Raw genomic sequence first — 19326 nt, 5'->3', positions numbered from 1 at the left:
CGGAAAATAGGCAGAGGGACACGACGGGCGGCGAAATATAGGTTGCTGGGTGGAGGAACGGCGGAGTTGAGGCAACCGGCCGGCGGATTGGCGAGGGGTGGTGCCGGCGGTGATAGAGCAACGGGAGGGGAGGGGGGGATTTGCGTCGACAAAGTGGTGGGGTTCGTCTGTTCTCTCGCCGACAGAGCGGGTCCGTCCCCGCTTTTCTCTCGTCCGGAGTCCCCGAGCACACCCCGGGGGGCCGGGGATGGCCTGGGCTCTCCGGATGGATGAAAGGCCTAATATGGGGGAAAACGAGGAGCCGAGGGCGCGGCTGAGCCGAATAACGCCGTCCGGATGTAAAAAACGACTGCCGGGGGCCTCGTCGGGGAGACGGCTGGAGATGCTCTAACCTAGAGCACGACAGGCATATCTAAGGAGCTTACGAACGGCTATATTGCTACATAATCTTCATCTTTTTTTTTATCTTTACAAGTTTTCCCATACGGTTATATTTCTTCTCTTTGGTTTCATCTTCATATTTAACTCCAAATTTCATTTGGACGGTGTTATTTTACTACTGTTGTATGCCATTCCATATTTTTCTTCATATAAACATGTTAGTAAGAACGTACTTGAGTTTTTCTTTTGTATATTATTGTTTGCAACCTTGGTTGGATGTCTTGGTAATGTTGAATACTAAATAAAGTAAGCAAGAAACAATTTATTTTTTGGCAGATTGGGTGTTCTGCATAGTCAGACATAAAGAGAAATTTCAAGAACTAACCTTTCGGAAGGCATGCAAAGTAGTCCATAGAAAAATGTATGTTGATTTAATAATCATACAAAACAAATAAGATTGATAGGAAAGTTATTAGAATCCTCCAAAATTCTATGAAATTTCTTTGAATCAAACAGTACGTTGGTAAAGCATTTGGTAGGAAACCAGTGTAGTTGAGTAAACAGCCATGATAGTTATCACCAACCAATCTGTTAAGCCACGGTAGTTGAAAAGTACATCACCCGTCGTTTTCTGCTCAGGCTGCAGACTGCAGACTGCATCCTTTGGATTTATCTCCCGATAGACTTGCATACGAACAGCAAAGGAAAACGAGAACAGCCAAAGAAGATCAAAGCGCCGACACTGCACCAGTATTTCTTATTTTCAGCCTCCGCATTGGTGCCACCGTTTTTTCTAGTCAATCACCTGCAAATGTGTGCGCTGCCAAGGACAAAGAAGACAAGATCTCGATATTGCAGCTACCTTATTTTAGCTAACCTGATGCTTATTGTTTCAATTCCATACCAAGTACATATAGTATTCCACCAACCAAGGGATGTATGTAAACTGATCTGCCTGCCTTCATACCAATAATTAGTTTGTACAAATGGAATTTCGTGATAAAAAATAATAGCCTATAAAGAAGGGGCCATGGGCTGATGGATGGTCATGTAGTACAACAACAGAGCTCCTAATTTTCTTTAACGTATATAACGTATTGCTATGCTTGCAAGAATATGACCTGACTCCAGCTTGTGCATGTATCTATTGTAATTCGCCTACTGGCGCCTCGTTCAACCATAGGTAATGAATGAACTCGTACAGCTTTCCGCTCACACTCACCTGCTCGAATTGAAAAAGGTTGTAAAGTTACTGGTGCGCGTTTGATACTGGAACATAAGTAAAGATAATTTAAGGAAGAAACGGAACCTTGTAAGGTGTCGGATTTAGCCGCCTGATGTGATCTGGACGAAGTTTTTCGAGCTGTTGCATGCAACGGCTTCTGATATTCTCCAGTGAGGGCAGCTCTGCTCTAGGTTTATCTGCACAAAACGCAGATATGAATATATTAAGTGATGTTTAAATCAACTCCGACAACACTACAGCCCGCAACTTATCATGGTACTTGTTCAGCTGTAACATTCACCAGCTTCTGGACTAGAATGTACAACTGGTTCATGTGAGCCTTTCATGTCACTTTTCTTCACAGATTTTGTGATTTGAAAATGTTTTGCAACAAAGCAGACCCCTTATAGTTTTAAAGAGCATCAGATAGTACAATAGACCCAGAGATATACTAAGACCAAACCCTGTACCGTAACGAGGTTGGTTGTGTCGACAAAGTTGGAGGTGGAGTGTGACAAGGCTAACCCTGGTATTTGTATTGCCCTTCTGTTGGCTGCGTGCGTACAGGTGAGCTAGCTACCATTGTTATTTATTTTTATTTTGTGGGTAGTCTGCAATTTGTGGCCTTTGCCTGTTCCCTTACAAAACCTGGTATTTCTATTAGTTTTTTTATCCGATTTTCCCTAATTAACTGGACAACTCTATTTCTTCTATAGTGAATTGCGAAGTTCCTTCCATTTCAAGATTTCTCAACAAAAATTTATAGTTTTAAGAGATATGACGTCCATACTTGAACTCCCAGGCCAGTAGCACTGCAGAAGCTCCTCAACATGTTGGGGGACAACATAAGCTCTCTTGGATTCAAGGAACGGGTGGCGACAAAGGATTCTCTCTCCTGCCTGGAATATTTCAATAATGTGACATTAAGTTATAAACATGAATCAGTCATGTAGATGAAAAAGAAGTCAACAAAGGATATGAAAGGTGACAGCAGCGTCGCATGATAACAATGTAAAGCAAATAATCAACCGATGTTTTAACACTCAATTGCATTCCACTTCAAAGGTAGATTATAATATCATACGACTTCTGTGATTGACAAAATGGTGCGGTAAGTACAGAATCTTGCATGTGAATAAAGAACTGAGGTGCATTGTTACCTTTGGTGATGGTTCACTCTCACGTATCATGATATCTACCAACGGATAGCCTTCTTTGCCATACAATCTGAAACATCTCTTTTTGCATGGAATAGAGACCTGCAACGTACCACCCATATATATCAGTAAAGAAAAGTTATGCAATTCTTTTGTTAATGTAAACAGTAACCATACTTTTGCCACATCCTCAGAGAGTTTGATACGAGGTCTACTGTTGATCTCAACTAGCTTAAAAACACATCCAAGAGCTGCTTGGGAATAGCACGTTACAAGATAAGTTCCAATACCAAAGGCATCAACTTCATGAACCTGCAAAGAAGATGGAAATTTGGAATCATATGCACTTGAAATAAAAATAGAAGTGAATTATGTATTCAATAAAATTTGCTCCACATAAGCACACACAAATGCATCAAGCAATATAAGCACCACCGTTATCCTGTGAAAGATGGACATATCGCCATAGCAGTTCTATCATCAACTAACCTTATTGTAAAAATGATTGTGAACTCACTCAGTTACATGTTTTTACCTGTTTGTTCAGGGCATCAATCGTCTCCTCGTTCAGGTCATTGCTAGCAGTAATGATCATCTTCCCAAAACCAGGTATGTTGAACTCCTTTTCTATTGCGTGAAACACTTTTCGAGCTTCGATAGAAAGATACGCCAGATCACCAGAATCTAATCTGATGCCGGTTGCTTTATACCTACACAAGAAATTATATTTATCCAAACTGATTAATTTTTTTTTATTTACAAAACAATGAGCACAAGATGCATTAATTTAAAACATCATCTGTAACTCTATAAGCCCAGGATATTAAAAAAGAAAAAAATAGATGTCATCCTATATTCATGAAGTAGGAGGGGCTCTCTCATTGGCGGAGCCAGGTTTCAAATAATGGGTGTACAAAGCTCAAACATAGCCAAAGTTTCAAGATTTATATACTGTGTTGTTATGTATATACGTATAATACATCGATAAAGTTTCTTCCCTCAAAATATTAGGTGTACATCTGTACACCCAAGTACTCATCTGGCTCCGCCCATGGGCTCTCTAGTACTGGGATATGATCATGGTTTTTAAGGCGACGCCTTGGCGCCTTAAGGAGGGAGGGCGCTTTGGCGCCTAGGCGACGCCTAGGCGGGTGCTTTGGACGCCTAGGCGCCTAAAGCGGCTGTTTTTACAAAGCGGAGGGGGAGCGCCTTGACGCCTAGGCGTCGCCTAGGCGACGCTTTTTAAACCATGGATATGATGGATTTTGCAAGTACACACAATTCTGAAAACGAACTACTTGGGGGGCCTTAAACCTGTAAAACCGTAGGGCCTCTTTGTTTCATAGGATTTTGAAAACGCAGAATAGGAATAACGTAGGACTGGGATGGCATCCCATACTGAATCCATTAGGAATAAAAACACATGAATCCACAATAGAAGCTATTTGGTTGCACCACATGAAAAAAACAGGAATTTTCCTGAAAGAATACATGTATGCCATAGTTGTCACTGAAACATAGGAAAATTCTATGAGGTTAGACCTAATAGGGGAAATTCTCTTAGAGGTCGTTTGGTATCCATCATTTAGGCTTGGAATCTTGGAATTCATTTTGGAATTTCATAGGTGGGCTGTTTGGTTGCCACAGAATTGGGCCGTCATTTCATTTAGAAAATCCAGCAAAATGACTCCATGGTTAAACACAATTCCAAGCTGAGACCTGTCATTTGCATTTTTCTATGGAAGCCATCTACAAATTCAATATTGAATTCTGCTGTCATTTGCAATTCTTGTGACAACCAAACAAGTGTCCATTTCTGGAATTACAATGTAAATGAAATGAATACATGTATTCATTTCAAAATGCTACAAATGAAATGAAAGCCTGGCTTCCAAACGACTTCTTATGGAATTGCATGTAAGATAACCCATAGGAAAAAATCATATGGTTTCTAGTCCTACAAATCAAACAAACCCTACAGGAAAGATTCCTACCAAATAGAATCCTCCAAAATTCCTATAAATTCCTTTGAACCAAAGAGGTCCTTACTGTAATCGACCACCCCTATATTTGAGACGGAGTTTCTGATAAAAATAAAATACAGCTTCATTTGTATATTCTTGAAAAAAATCCTTTTCTTAATTCTGGTATTCTACCATAAATGGTATGAGCCAAGCTCCTATCCAATCTGGTATGGAAAAACTCATATCTAATAACCCAATGCACATGGAATAAGTGCCAAAGATAGGTTCAACATACCCTAAGTCATGGAGTGCTAGAGCTACTGCACAGAAATTTGGAATCCCACTCCGCATAACCTGAAAGGAAAAAAGAACTGAGGTTTCTGTCCAGAGAACACAGGAGCAGCATAAATAAGTATAAAATGCACATGCAGAACTGTCAAATGATAGAAGATGGGGAACAGGTCATGTATGCACAGTTGCACATTCATTTGTTACACACCACAAAACAAGTACTGTACAAAGTTGTACAAACATCAATTCGGAGTTGGTTATGCCTTCTCGGAGTAGTGCCAGGCTAATGGCCATTAATTTCTTTTTTGATAACCTTTGCAATTCTTTGAATTGATAAAAAGAAATGAAGCACACAAGTTTTCAGAAATTGTGGATAGTACCAATGATGAGTCAAATACTCAAATCAAATAACAGTGTCGAAGCCTAACCATGTATATTCTTGAAGTTGGACATACTTTCAATTTTAAATACAAAAGCGGAAGCTCAGAGGTAAAAAAAAAAGGTAGTGCCAGGCTAATGGCCATTAAATATTTTTTCGATAAGCTTTGCAATTCTTTGAATTGATAAAAAGAAATGAAGCACACAAGTTTTCAGAAATTGGGGATACTACCAATGATCAGTCAAATACTCAAATCAAATAACAGTGTCGAAGCCTAACCATGTATAAACTTGAAGTTGGACATACTTTCAATTTTAAATACAAAAGCGGAAGCTCAGAGGTAAAAAGGGATGAAATGATGGTAGGGTAACTTTATAAGAAAATTCACTGAAAACATATCACCAAAGGAGCTTGAGAATACAAATAAGGCTCAGTTCTTTTGGCGGCTTCTCCGAGAAGCTGCCCTCCCCTCAACTTCCTGGGAAAGCCGCCCCCAAAATTTAGAAAGGCTTCCGAAATGATCTAGCCTAGGCTAGTCTGGAAGCCTCCCTAAATTTTTGGAGCGGCTTCTCCAGGAAGCTGGGGGGAGGGCAGCTTCTCAGAGAAGCCGCCAAAAGAACTGAGCCGCAAAAGTTTGGTTGTTAGAATTGAGAAACATTGTGCAAGACCTCATTCAGCCATATATTAAAAGCAAAAACAAGAGAAAAACAGGTCGCAATAGGTTAACAACTCACATCATACGTGTCCACAAGAGCTAGGAAGTTGCTTGGAAAAGCTAATGCATAGGATGCAAATGCAGCCAGCTCACTTTGATTTGTGTCGCCAAAAACACTGGACAATGAATCTGCTACCTGAAAACAACAACATATAACGTAAATATATTGTAAGAACTGAAAACAACACAGCAAGATTCTGCGATTATACCTTGATACAAATGACACATTTTGATGCTTGTTCACGAACAAAATAAGTTCTGCAAATATACCTGAATCTTGTGTAGCCACTGTTGCACTAAAGTAACAAAATCCTTGCAGATTCCTGAACCATCTTTGTTCCTTAGGGTCCTGTCTGGGATCTCACCGAGGTTCTAGAAAAATTAAAACAACTGCTAAATCAGCCAACAACATACATTGCAATAAATTGCAGAAAATATTAAATAAAACATCTTTTAGAATGCTAGGAATATTAAAGTACGAGTTTCTGTAGGTGCAAATGCAAGGGAGAATACCGAATGCTGTGGCTGTGCCCATTGAATAAAAGTGATATATGAAAAGATTTGCTATGTCGAAAGAATCCTGTCGAGATAATGATTATCCGTACATTTCAGGTCAAACACAATGTTAAGTTATGAAGGAAAGGCACTGAGGTCCAGAAGAGATGCAAACGAGAAATGAAAAGAGAAAGAGGAAAACAAAAAGCACACATGAGTGCAGGCTATGTAAGAAAAATAAAATCAAATATCCATCATAGAACACCAAGATGGTCACCAGGGTTTCATAATTGAATTGGACTACAGCGCGACTTATCACAGCATGACCCCACTCATGTCAGCCTACGCACGAACAAGCGGGAGAGCGTAGCCTCATGGCACAATCGGACAGCATCATCGGAGCACATCGCACCAGTGGACGGTGCTCTGAATGTATGTTCCACAGATTTAGAGTTCATAATTTGAGGGCTAGTATGGTGAGAAAACAAATCTTCCAGCTTGAATCTTGATACAACATGGAGCTTAGCAGCCAATGTAGTGACAAACTGTTTGGCCAATGCAACTACAGTATGGTGTGACACAATAAGGTGCTCCGGTGATAGCAAACTACAGCATATATAGAAAGCTTTTGTCCATTGGTGATTGGTAACATGAAGGAAATTTTACTGACCATATATGAGCTAACATAAGCATGAGAATGTGTTCCACGGAGTGGTATGCCAAATAGATGTCCAGCCAATACATTACTGAAAAAAAAAGAGAATGAAGGTGAACCAACATTTTCAGGATAAAATAGCACCTCTCTGTAAGCAACAACAACAACAACATCAAAGCCTTTTTCCCAAGCAAGTTGGGGTAGGCTAGATATGAAACCCAGCAGAAATAAAAGGAAGCCAAATATGCTGGGCTTAAAGAAATACCATTGGGAAGTGAAAGAACCTATTCCTTAAAAAAAAGAATGAAAGAACCTACCTGGTTGCATCAAAGCCACCCATAAAACAATACTTCGAAGCACTTATTGCACCATCAGGCCCCTGCAAAGGTAAACACAAAGGTATGTTTCAGGTGTGGAAATAGCTAATGTTTGTATAAAAACATAGTTGACATAATACCGCAGAAGGTATAAGACCACACCTGCGCTCGTCTTAAACCAAATTCCATTAGAACCTTTGACTTTCCAGCAACATGACGGTGTCGTGCAGCATTGGTGGTTACCAAAGAGGCATAATTGATGAGATTTATAAATGGAGTCTCAAGCAGTTGAACCACCTGATAATGTTATGAGAAGAGTATAAGTTGCTATAGAGACAATTCAACTTTTAGATAATGCTTGAAACAAAATTTAGGACATATGTTATTAGAAACAACATCTGGTTAGGGACTTTGTACTTACAGCAACCGGACCCTCAACTCTCATCAGTGGAACTTTTGGAAAGACTACTGATCCCTCAGCAATGGAGTACACCTCCACATCAGAGCAATCGATTTCCCTGAGATAATCAAAGAACGCATCCTACAAATTGCAAGCATATCAGTAAATAAGCATTTGTCAGGGCAAGCAAGTGAAGAAGCTATAGGAAGTATATTAAAAATGGGTAAAAAATGAGATTATACATTGAGCAGCACACAAGTCGACCTTGTAGCATCTGAGGTTGCATTTTTTTGTAGCCACTGCTATTCAGCCTTTTTATACACATGAACAACTAGAAAGTCTACAGAGCTAACCTAGCAGGATGACCTAAGAACCATTTACCATTTGAGAAAAAAAAAGAAAAAAAAGAACTATTATATGTATGCAGTGTTAAGCTGATACCTCACACATTGGCATGACTGATTTCAGGAAAGAAATCTCATCTTCCATGAACTTAAAGTTCGCAATGAACCTAATACATTCTTCAAGACCAGCAAAAACAGTGAATTCTCCGCCAAATGGATTTTTCCTAAAGTACAGGTCAAACCTGTAAAAGGAAAAGGAGCAAAATCAGTATGAGGTTGACCATCCTGAGTTGTTAGCTGTAACAAGCTCTTCTATTTGTAGGTCCCTATTTACGAAACTGATTCAACAAACATGTTCTGTCTATTTGTAGGTCCACATTTACAAATCTGATTTTTTGTAGGGCCACATTTACGAAACTGATTCAACAAACGAGTTCATGTGGAAATAGCACTTCCAAGAGAAAGATAAAACTGTGAGTTCATTGGACAAAGTAAATTGACATTAAAAAATTCTGCATAACAAATGATCAGTTTCTAGAAGGGTAATTTTGCAAGTTTCGTGGTATATTGAAATACAATGGCCATAGGCTCCAGTCCAATCCATTTACCCAGCATGCACATATCCAACACTTATCGGACCCATAGATAATCAGCAAAATATACCATGATTCTTCTTTTATTAATTTCCACTTTTGGATGTCATATGTTGATAAACAAATGCCGTAGTCCTAGCCAATGCAGTGTCAGTACTTTTGGCATTGATTATTTTCATTTGAATGAGAAAGAACTCCATATTATGTTTTAAACAAAGCCTCATAGTTATGCCTTTAATGTTCTTCTCATTCACACTTGAATGCAGGGCAAAGCATCTTTGGTATTAAACCCTTCAAACAATTCCATGACACAAATGTGTACAATAGTATTTTGTAGGACATCAAAGAACAGGGAAAACTTGAATTGTGTGCGTGTGTGCATGTGTGTTGAATATGAACCTACCATTTGTTCATATTTCTTCCAAATATGAACAAAATAAGCTATTTTGAGACATGTATTTTGTTTGTATGCACGTTGAAGCACTCCTCTTACGTAATCTAGGTACCTGTTAACACTAAATTGGTTCTGAGTTTATTTATTAATTCTGTTTTTTGTAGCATCTTAAGTTTTATTGCCATGTTTTTCTTAGCAATATACAAAAGTGCCAAGTACAAGTTCGAAGTACCTCCCAGAATATTCCATCAAGTCACAATATTAAATGTTTTTGTAACATTCCTAGCTTCTGAACTAAAAAAACAAAAACGTCACCGTCCACTTTAAAATAATAGGCACAACGTACCAAACCCCCAGACAGAAGAGTTAAATATGAGATCAAAGAACTAACAGTGTCATTTGTTTGCTCAAGTAGCAAAGTTTACTGTCTTTTTACAGGAGCAAAGTGCATTAATCATTATTGATTTAAAGGGGTTACATCATTCAAATGTCCCCATCCATTTGTCTCCTCTGCATCAGCATCAGGAGTACATTACGTAATGATCTAATAAATTCCTCCATCGACACAGCGAAATTCTAGAGAACCCCACAGTGACATATGAAATAGCTGCTCTGGTGTGTCAGAATCCAGGTACCGTGTACTAAAATAAAATAGTAGGGAAATCCTAAGAGAAAGAAATAGGGCAGTGGAGTTTTTTTTAGCAGAAGGACATCTGGAGTTCTGGACCCACATGAAAGCAATAGCAAATCCAAGCAATTAACGACAGCTGGACTCTCAGCTTTGGCGTGAAGTGATTATAGAATGCACATCGAGAAGGGCATTCCAAAGCAATGCATAGCTAAGCAATGAAGAGCCAACCATTCAACTTGAAGACATAACAAAAGTTAATATAAACAGCACACATAACCTTGTGCACCTGAACTGAACTGCTTATAAGTTAACACATCACCTTTGAAAAGGCAGATGATCAAAACTACACGTGAGAGAGAGAGCTTCACACAGCAAAACAAGAGCATCGGTTGGCCAACCACCAAATAATCAACTATACCAACCCCATAATTACGCCGTTTTAAGGGAGGGCGCGAAAAGCTTTTAGACACCACCAATATTTGTTCAGAACAAAAACCATATCACGTTGGTTAAAATAAAAAATTATTAAACCATAGCATTGACAGAATTGCACGAACAGCCCAAATATTTTCGAAATCACGCCTCTCGGGAATTTCTTCCACTGAACCTAACTCGGAACCGTCCAGCTCACGCCAGATCACCACCTCTCGATCCAATCCAATCAGCAGAACCGAAGCAGAGATACACGGAGCGGAGGATACGAGGCAGAGGCGAGGGTGCTTACACGGCTCGGTCGGCGTGCTTGCCGGCCTTCCAGTAGGCGTAGGCCATGGAGAACTGGTACTGATCGGTGAGCAGCGCCGTCGCCATGGGGTTCGTGGGCGGCCCCACCTGCGCCCTCGCCGCCGCCGCCACGGAACCGTTGGCGCCGGCGCCCGCAGTAGGCGCCGTCGCCTCCATGCTCGGACGCTGGCAAGCTTGTGCACGCTCCCCTAGGGTTCTCCGGGCTGAGGCGTGGGAAGCTTCAAGGGGAGGGGAGGGGAGGCGGGAGGAAGACAATTGGAGGCCGGGAGGGGAAGGAGGAGAAGGAGACGGACGCCAGGGGTCAATTTGGAATTTGGAAGCTTGGCTCGGAGGAGAGCGTTATTTATAGGACTGGCCAAGTTTCACAGATATACCACTGGAAGTTGGTAATGCCATAGAGTGCCCTCGCATGGTTTGACGATCTCTTACACAAAATCCTTGCTCTGCAAGTTTTTTCTTTGGGGTTTTGTAGATTGCTTGCCACATATACCATGTGGTTGCTCTGCAAGGTTTCTAATTTGTAGTTACACCATAATTGTCTATCGGGCGGAAGCTTCATGAGGTGGAGTTGTTACTTGCATGACTTGGGTGACAATCTTGTGTCGTCGGTGTGGTGAGATTATCGGCTTGGTCGATGCGTCTCAGAGTAGGGTTTGACTTTTAGGCCGGGCGGTGGTAGTCTTGGATGTTGGTGCAGCGGCTGTGGTCTACGAGTGGTTTTCCCCTGTGCAGCTTGTGTTGTGGGTGGTTGAGTTGTGCGGTGTAGTGGCTCGATTGCGAGCAGTTGTAAGTCAGGTTGCCAGTTCTAAAACTTCGAGAGCATTGAACTCTTGTCCTGCAGCGACGAGGTTGCCCTCGATGTTGGTCGTCGACGTCACTTCGGCGTAGCTCGTCGGAGGGTTGACTTCTTTATCTGTTCGGGCGTCATGTGTTTGCTTCTCTCATAGTAGTCGTGACGTCTTCTCTCCGGCGGTGGTGAAAGATCGTCTCATCACGACGGAGTGGTGTTTCGAGATGGAGCTTGTTTGTTCATGGTTGTTTAGTGGGGAGTGTGAGTGTGGCCATGTTGTATCTTGCATGGTTTTAGCCGAGCTTTTCGCTAATTAACTTGACATTTTTTCTTAATTAATAGATAAGGTCAAGCTTTTGCCTTTGTTTAAAAACTATAATTATCATATTATTTTATATTTAACAAATAAATATTAGGTGACATACCTCATCGGACATCAATACTGGAGGTGTCATATATGTTAAGCTTTAGGAATTGTGGAAGCTCGTTTGTTTGTGCTCTTCAACAGTAGAGATAGTATATCGGTGCTTAATTTGCAATTATACCATGGGAATGGTGTTTTGGAACATGGGAGCATATGCTCTCTTTTTAAAAATGCATCTTACATATATTCTGAAATTTAAAAATTGAAACGAAAAATTCGCACGTACATCTTCACGTGCTACGCGCTCATAAATTCGTTTCATGAAAAATCGACTTGTCATGTGACGTGTGTAAAAAAGACAAAATTCAGTGCTAACAACAATATTTTTCACAAGATAATTTTTTCCTTTTTTACACAGAACCACAAAATCTATTGGTTTTTTATGAAACTTGACGAACACACATATATTATGAAGATGTACATGTAGAATTTTTTGTCAAAAAATTTCAACACTTAGAAAATATGATTTTTTTGGTAGAGGGAGCATATGCACCCGGGAGCCAAATTGAATTTCGGGAATGGTGTTTTGGAACATGGGAGCATATGCTCTCTTTTAAAAAATGCATCTTACATATATTTTGAAATTTAAAAATTGAAACGAAAAATTCGCGCGTACATTTTCACGTGCTACGCGCTCACAAATTTGTTTCATGAAAAATCGACTTGTCATGTGACGTGTGTAAAAAAGACAAAATTCAGTGCTAACAATAATACTTTTCACAAGATAATTTTTTCCTTTTTTACACGGACCACAAAATCTATTGGTTTTTTATGAAACTTGACGAACGCGCATATATTATAAAGATGTACATGTAGAATTTTTTGTCAAAAAATTTCAACACTTAGAAATATAATTTTTTGGTAGAGGGAGCATATGCACCCGGGAACCAAATTAAATTTCTGTTATAACTTTTATTAAGTTGTCGTATAAGAACTCAGCCACAAAAATTCAAGTCAAAAGTCCATAGGTTTCCCATCAAAGATAAATTTCAGACTCAAAGACTTGAGTTGTGCAGCTTTACAAATCCAAATAGACATGTAAAAAAATGCGCTTCATTAGCTAGTGTGACGGGAACAGCTACATTTTGATCACAGCACACCTCTGTAAGCATTTGCTGGGACTGTTTCTGGAGTATTGTACGACGAGTCCGACCTGGCAAATGACTTTGATGATGGGAAATTTCATCAAAAGATGATCTCACAAAAATCCAGGTGTTCCTGGACTAAAGTAGATTTCTTCTATGACGGCAGGACCAATCTAGAAATCGTGCCCCTACCGAATTCCGTTTCCGGCCAGATCGTTCGGGCCCTTTTGGACGCAATCTGGGGCCACCTTTTCGACCTTTTGTTACGCGAACCAAAATCCTAATTCTACATGACAGTGGGCCTGAAGGTTACCTGGTCCCACCGGCAGTGAGAAGTTTTTAGGTGCCGAAGAGAGAGAGAGGTACGGCATGTGGCGGTTGGTGGGTGGCGGCTCTGTTTTTTCTCCTTTTCTTGCGATTTTGTTTTTTTGGAATGTACGCCTGGGCCCGTTTGGCTTTGGAGAGGTGTAGCATGCGCGAATCTTCCTGGATCCACGGGGCCGCAGCCGCCGACGGGGACTCTAGTGTTTTGGAGAGAGAAATGCTGCATACTACCTCCATTTCAAATACTACCTCCATTTCAAGAAATAAGGCGTCCTTGTTTTACGAGCTTTTTGTTTGACCAAGAATTACTTTGAATAGATAAAGATTGTTTGTATGAAATTAGCATCATTAAAAAGTGCTTTTCAATACGAATCCAACAATACTATATACATATAATATAATAAAGATTTTGTTGTTCAACTTTTATGGTCAAAGTTCGTCGTGGAATACGTGTACGCCTTATTCCTTGAAACGGACGTAGTATAATAATCTTTCTGAAATCGAAAGGTCGTGCAAAACTAGGGCGGCGTTCGTAATCAGTTGTTGTTGTATCTCAAAAGTTGGCTGCACAAGCACAAAAGAGACGTTGAAACCTATGACCGTACCAACCATTGTGGTCATGTCATGTATGGCTGGAATTTGCAAGATTGCCTTTGGCTCGCGAGTCAGTGGCAGACCCATGCGCTTTTACGTGTTGGTCTCACGTGGCTCTTCAAAATATTTTGGAGGCTAGTCTAGCTTATACATGGTTCGGAAATCACAAAAATTACCCGGGCTGGATCTAGCTAGTTTTTTATATCTTAATTTTTTCATTTAAAAAATATTATGATACCATTTTCGAGGTTTTTTTAAAGGAGTTAGGTGTAACTTAGGCTACAAAAATCCATTCGCATACATGGTTGGCTTTTCAAAGAACTTTCGCCTGCAGAAGATGGAAATAGAGACGATGTTTCAAGAAAATACTAAACGGAACCTAGATACGCGCGCACTTGGTTTTTAAAAAAAATTAAAAGGTATTTAAAAGTTTCAAAAATAAAATAAAATATTTTTTCATATATATATATATTATTTTGATATTTACTCGTGTAGGTTTTCACGGGAAAATATGAGTTTATATAGAATACACAAAAATGAAAAAAATGTTCAAATAACACTAGTATAATGATTGGATTTGTACTGTTCAAAGAAGTAGAAATTTCAATTTTCTCATTTTGTTTAGGTCACATACAATCGTATTTTTCCGTGAAAACTTACACGAGTCAACATAATATATACATGAGTGCATTTTTCAATTTTTTCTGCAACTTCGAAATAGCATTTTTTTTTTTGAATTTTTTGTAGTCTGGTGTGAGAGCACCCAGGTCCACCAAATCCGCATCGGGACGTTCCAGGGCATCATGATGTATTTTTGCCAGTATGTTGGCATTATTAGTTAATTGGTAAAATTAGATCATTTGCTTCAAGAACTTACGTAGCAAATATAATCATATATAAAAATATGGTTCTTATCAGAAAAAATAATATAAATATAGTTTAGCGGTCTATGAAAAACATGCAAGTGTAGTTTGTCACAAAAAATAGCCACACAATTTCATACCAATACTAAATTGTCAATACATAACACACTAATTAAAACATATAGACATGCAATTCTCTCTCGCTGTTTTCTTGGGCCAATTTAGCATGCATGCATGCAGTTTTTTTTTAAATATGTCAATAGACTTTAGGATTGAAAAATATATGAACAGAACAAAAGGTGTCTAGATATGTAATAATGTCCATAAATACAACCGCAAGTGAAAGAAAATATAATGAAGATCAAAATACAAAATGCAAATAAAAGGTACAAACAAGATAGGAAAATATGATAATATTAGGTTCTGATCCCGTGCTTTCTCAAGTGATAAACGGTACAAAGCTGTAGAAAGCAGGATTCTACAAGTCATGCCCTCATAATGCTATGTTTGTATGTTATGTATTTTCTTACTATTGTGCACTTAGAGCATGTCTAACAGACCCCGTAAAAGGGGCAAACCCGTATAATAACCGCCGATTTGAGGGTTTCGGCTCTACCCGGCCGTCTAGCACGCCCCGTAAAAACGGCCCCGTATCATTTTTTGCTGTTTTCGAGTACGGGGCGGGTCGTCGCCCCCTACTTGTGCGGGGTGGGAGCGGGGATAGTGGGCGAAACCAGTATCCCAATTCCGAAAGCGCGCGCGGACATTTCAGTTCCCCCCACCCATTTTCCCCCGCGCGCCGCCGCCGCCACCCGCGCGCCGCCGGAATCCGTCAGATCCGCGCCCCTCCGCCGTCCGCCGAGCCGCGTCGAGGTGCGTCAACGCCCGCCGCACCTCCGCCACACCCCCGCCGAAGTTCCGCGTCCCTCCGCGCGCGCCGCCCGCCCTCCTGCCGTGGTCTTCTCCGCCGTTTGTCGCCGGTGAGTATTCCGCCGCGTTCTTCTTCGTTGCCGCCGGTATATTGGTCGGATTTGGGGCTGATGTATGGTACACCGTGGTAGATGGCTTCGGAGGATGTGCACATGGCGGATTTGGACGCGACATCGACCGATTGGTCGTCGTCGGATTCCGACGATTCGGATATCGACGAGTTGCTCAACGACGACGAGACGGAGATGATGCTGCTCCTGTTCGGCTTGAAGCAAACGGAGGACCGCATGAAGCTGCTGGATCAGCGGAAAGGATCCGTGATGGGGCGTATGTGCATTCCGCGGAACCGCGCGCTCGGCCACGAACAGCTGATGCAAGATTATTTCGCCGAGGTACCGACCTATCCTCCCCGCCTCTTCCGTAGACGGTACCGAATGCGTAGGTCTTTGTTCGAGAGAATCGTCAAAGATTGCGAGGAAAATTGCGATTATTTCAAGCAAAGAAGAAATGCTGCCCAAGTCATGGGATTTAGCCCATATCAAAAAAATTCTGCCGCCATGAGGGTTATTGCATACGGTATACCAGCAGATTATACCGATGAGTACCTTCGCATTGGTGTGCAAACAACCACGGATTGCGTGCGTATGTTTGCCAAGATGGTGATCAAGTTGTATGGAGAGAAGTATCTCCGAGCTCCAAATGAGGATGATACAAAAAGGCTCATGGAGATCAATGAAAAGAGGGGTGGCCGGGGATGCTTGGTAGTTTGGATTGCATGCATTGGACATGGAAAAATTGTCCAAAAGCATGGCATGGAATGTATTGTGGCAAAAGCCGTGATGCTACCATTGTTCTTGAAGCTGTGGCCTCTCAAGACTTATGGATTTGGCATGCTTTTTTTGGATTGCCGGGGACACTCAACGACATCAACATCTTGAATAGATCCCCTTTGTTTGCAAGACTAGTTAAGGGTGAAGCTCCACCTTGTAACTACAAAGTTATGAACAATGAGTACACCATGGGGTACTATCTCACAGATGGTATTTACCCTAACTATGCAACCCTTGTCAAGTCCATAAAAGAGAAAAAGGACACGGCTTTGACAAGAAAGGAAGCTTGCTTCACTAGAAATCAAGAGGCATGCCACAAGGATATTGAGAGAGCTTTTGGTGTCTTGCAAGCAAGGTTTGCAATTGTCCGGGGTACTGCTAGGTTTTGGGACAAGGAAACTCTTGTTGATGTCATGACATGTTGTGTGATTCTTCACAACATGATCATTGAATATGAAAGAGGTTTAAACTTGCCATGTTTCTATGACAATGTTGGCACCCGAGTGCAGCCCGAGAGGAACCCTGATCGGATTGAAGCTTTTCTTGCAGCTCATCGAGGCATTGAAAATGCCGAGACTCATCACCAGCTCACCCAAGATTTGATTGATCACCATTGGCAGTTGCATGGCCAATGATTTATTACATTCATTTCCCATTGTTGTATGTGTGAAACGTTCATTTCCTATTTGTTGTATGTGTGAAACATTTGTTATTTGTTTAATTCTTCCATTAGAACATTTGTTGACATTTCCGAAAAACATTATTATAATAATTATGACGATTATTGTGTGATGTAAAACATTTATTTTATGTGAATGTTGTGTTGGTTCTAATATCCAATTTGTCAAAAAACCCTGTTTTGAGGGGTTGAAAACTCGGACGAGCTAGCAGACCCCGTATCCCACCCCGTAAACAGAATATTCTGTTTTACGGGGTGGGATACGGGATCTGCTAGCTCGTCCGAGTTTTCGGCCGGCGAAAAGTGAATACAGGACCCTCTACTCGCGTTTTAAGGAGCGAAAAAATACGGGGCCTGTTGGACATGCTCTTACATTCTCACTTTCACCCACCACGACGTTTCTAGTAGTGGGTACATTGCCATGTGGGGAGTGTGGTGTCATAGTTTCCCCCACATAGTCAAATCATCATGCTCATATTTACATATACGTGGACGCGTTTGGTAAAATTGTTGTGAGATTCACCGATTTACTTTTGGTATCTCGAAACACTAATATAGACGCCTGTGTTGGTATCATGGTATGTGTATGTGTCTTCTTTGTAGTCACGAAAAAATTGACTAGTGCTTACTGTAGAAGAGTTATTGGAGATTGCACAGCATCAATAGGGCCGGCTGCTTATGTATATATAGGTGGACACATGTACAATTACAGGTACAACCCTGAGAAAACACGGGGACCTATGCCTATACAATATGTTACTCAACACCCCCCGCAGTCGAAGGGTCGGCACCGACACATAGACTGGAGCGAAACTCAGGAAAAGTCGTGGATGGCAATCCCTTCGTCATGATATCGGCAAACTGCTGAGACGTCGGTACGTGAAGAACTCGAACGCGACTGAGGGCAACTTGCTCACGAACAAAGTGGATGTCCAACTCGATCTGCTTGGTGCGCCGATGATGAACGGGATTGGCGGAGAGGTAGACAGCCGACACGTTGTCGCAGAATACCACCGTAGCCTTGTCAACAGGACAAGAGAGCTCGGACAGAAGCTGACGAAGCCATGTGCACTCAGCCACAACGTTAGCCACGGCGCGGTACTCAGCCTCAGCACTGGAGCGAGACACGGTGGGCTGCCTCTTGGAGGACCAAGAGACGAGCGACGAGCCAAGGTAGACGCAGTAGCCGGAACGGCGCGTATCCGGGCAACCCGCCCAGTCCGCGTCCGAGTAGGCGACAAGGCCAGTCAACTTCGAGAGCGAAGCATGCAACGACAAGCCGTAGCCCATGGTACCACATACGTAGCGGAGAATCCGCTTCACCGCGACCCAATGAGCATCCCGAGGAGCATGCATGTGCAAGCACACCTGCTGCACGGCGTACTGGAGCTCCGGTCGCGTCAGCGTCAAGTACTGAAGAGCACCGACGATGGAGCGGTAGAACGGCGCGTCCGACGCCAGCGACCCATCACTGGCGGAGAGCTTGGCCTTCGTGTCGACAGGAGTAGGCGCAGGGTTGCAGTTAAGCATCCCTGCACGCTCGAGAAGCTCGTGGGCATACTTCCACTGATGGAGGAAGAACCCGTCCGCACGCCGTACAACCTCGATGCCGAGGAAGTAGTGGAGCGGGCCAAGATCCTTCAACGCGAACTCAGTGCGAAGACGGTCGGTGAGCTGTCGAAGAAGACCAGCGGTGGAGGCCGTCAGGATCATGTCGTCGACGTACAGCAGTAGGTATTTGATGTCTACGGGTGCTTCTATTCTTGTAGACAGTGTTGGGCCTCCAAGAGCAGAGGTTTGTAGAACAGCAGCAAGTTTCCCTTAAGTGGATCACCCAAGGTTTATCGAACTCAGGGAGGAAGAGGTCAAAGATATCCCTCTCATGCAACCCTGCAACCACAAAGCAAGAAGTCTCTTGTGTCCCCAACACACCTAATAGGTGCACTAGTTCGGCGAAGAGATAGTGAAATACAGGTGGTATGAATAAGTATGAGCAGTAGTAACGGCACCAGAAAAGTGCTTTGCTGCCCAGGACTGGCGTGTGGTTGATGGTGGTAATATTGCGGACAGTACAGATGCAGTAGAACAGTAAACAAGCAGCGATAGCAGTATTTAGGAACAA

The 19326-nt window shown here is 41.8% G+C and overlaps 2 protein-coding genes across 2 annotated transcripts; both read right to left on the bottom strand.

Moving 5' to 3' along the window:
- Positions 1-1317: 1317 nt before the first annotated feature.
- Positions 1318-10999, bottom strand: LOC127334847 (nicotinate phosphoribosyltransferase 2). Its single transcript, XM_051361390.1, has 15 exons — positions 10666-10999; positions 8421-8565; positions 8001-8120; positions 7742-7876; positions 7580-7641; positions 7278-7353; positions 6383-6484; positions 6132-6248; positions 5023-5081; positions 3299-3473; positions 2941-3075; positions 2767-2865; positions 2397-2505; positions 1691-1803; positions 1318-1603 (listed from the first exon to the last, which is right to left on the bottom strand). The coding sequence occupies exons 1-15, from the start codon at positions 10839-10841 to the stop codon at positions 1526-1528; spliced, it is 1701 nt and encodes a 566-aa protein (XP_051217350.1). The 5' UTR covers positions 10842-10999; the 3' UTR covers positions 1318-1525.
- A 6823-nt stretch (positions 11000-17822) lies between these two features.
- LOC127329140 (uncharacterized mitochondrial protein AtMg00810-like) lies at positions 17823-18917 on the bottom strand. Its single transcript, XM_051355683.1, has 2 exons — positions 18171-18917; positions 17823-17828 (listed from the first exon to the last, which is right to left on the bottom strand). The coding sequence occupies exons 1-2, from the start codon at positions 18915-18917 to the stop codon at positions 17823-17825; spliced, it is 753 nt and encodes a 250-aa protein (XP_051211643.1).
- Between the last annotated feature and the right edge of the window lie 409 nt (positions 18918-19326).

This window comes from Lolium perenne, chromosome 2 (genome assembly GCF_019359855.2).
Source record: "Lolium perenne isolate Kyuss_39 chromosome 2, Kyuss_2.0, whole genome shotgun sequence".
Lineage (NCBI taxonomy): Eukaryota > Viridiplantae > Streptophyta > Magnoliopsida > Poales > Poaceae > Lolium > Lolium perenne.
This window is presented reverse-complemented; position numbering and strand designations above follow the sequence as displayed.

Excerpts from the sequence above, each read along its gene's own strand:
- LOC127334847 (XM_051361390.1), bottom strand. The coding sequence starts at position 10,841 with ATGGAGGCGACGGCGCCTACTGCGGGCGCCGGCGCCAACGGTTCCGTG. Across the intron at positions 2,506-2,766 it reads AGAGTGAACCATCACCAAAG|GCAGGAGAGAGAATCCTTTG; the intron begins GTAACAATGCAC and ends GAAATATTCCAG. Across the intron at positions 1,804-2,396 it reads CTACTGGCCTGGGAGTTCAA|ATAAACCTAGAGCAGAGCTG; the intron begins GTATGGACGTCA and ends CGTTTTGTGCAG.
- LOC127329140 (XM_051355683.1), bottom strand. The coding sequence starts at position 18,917 with ATGATCCTGACGGCCTCCACCGCTGGTCTTCTTCGACAGCTCACCGAC.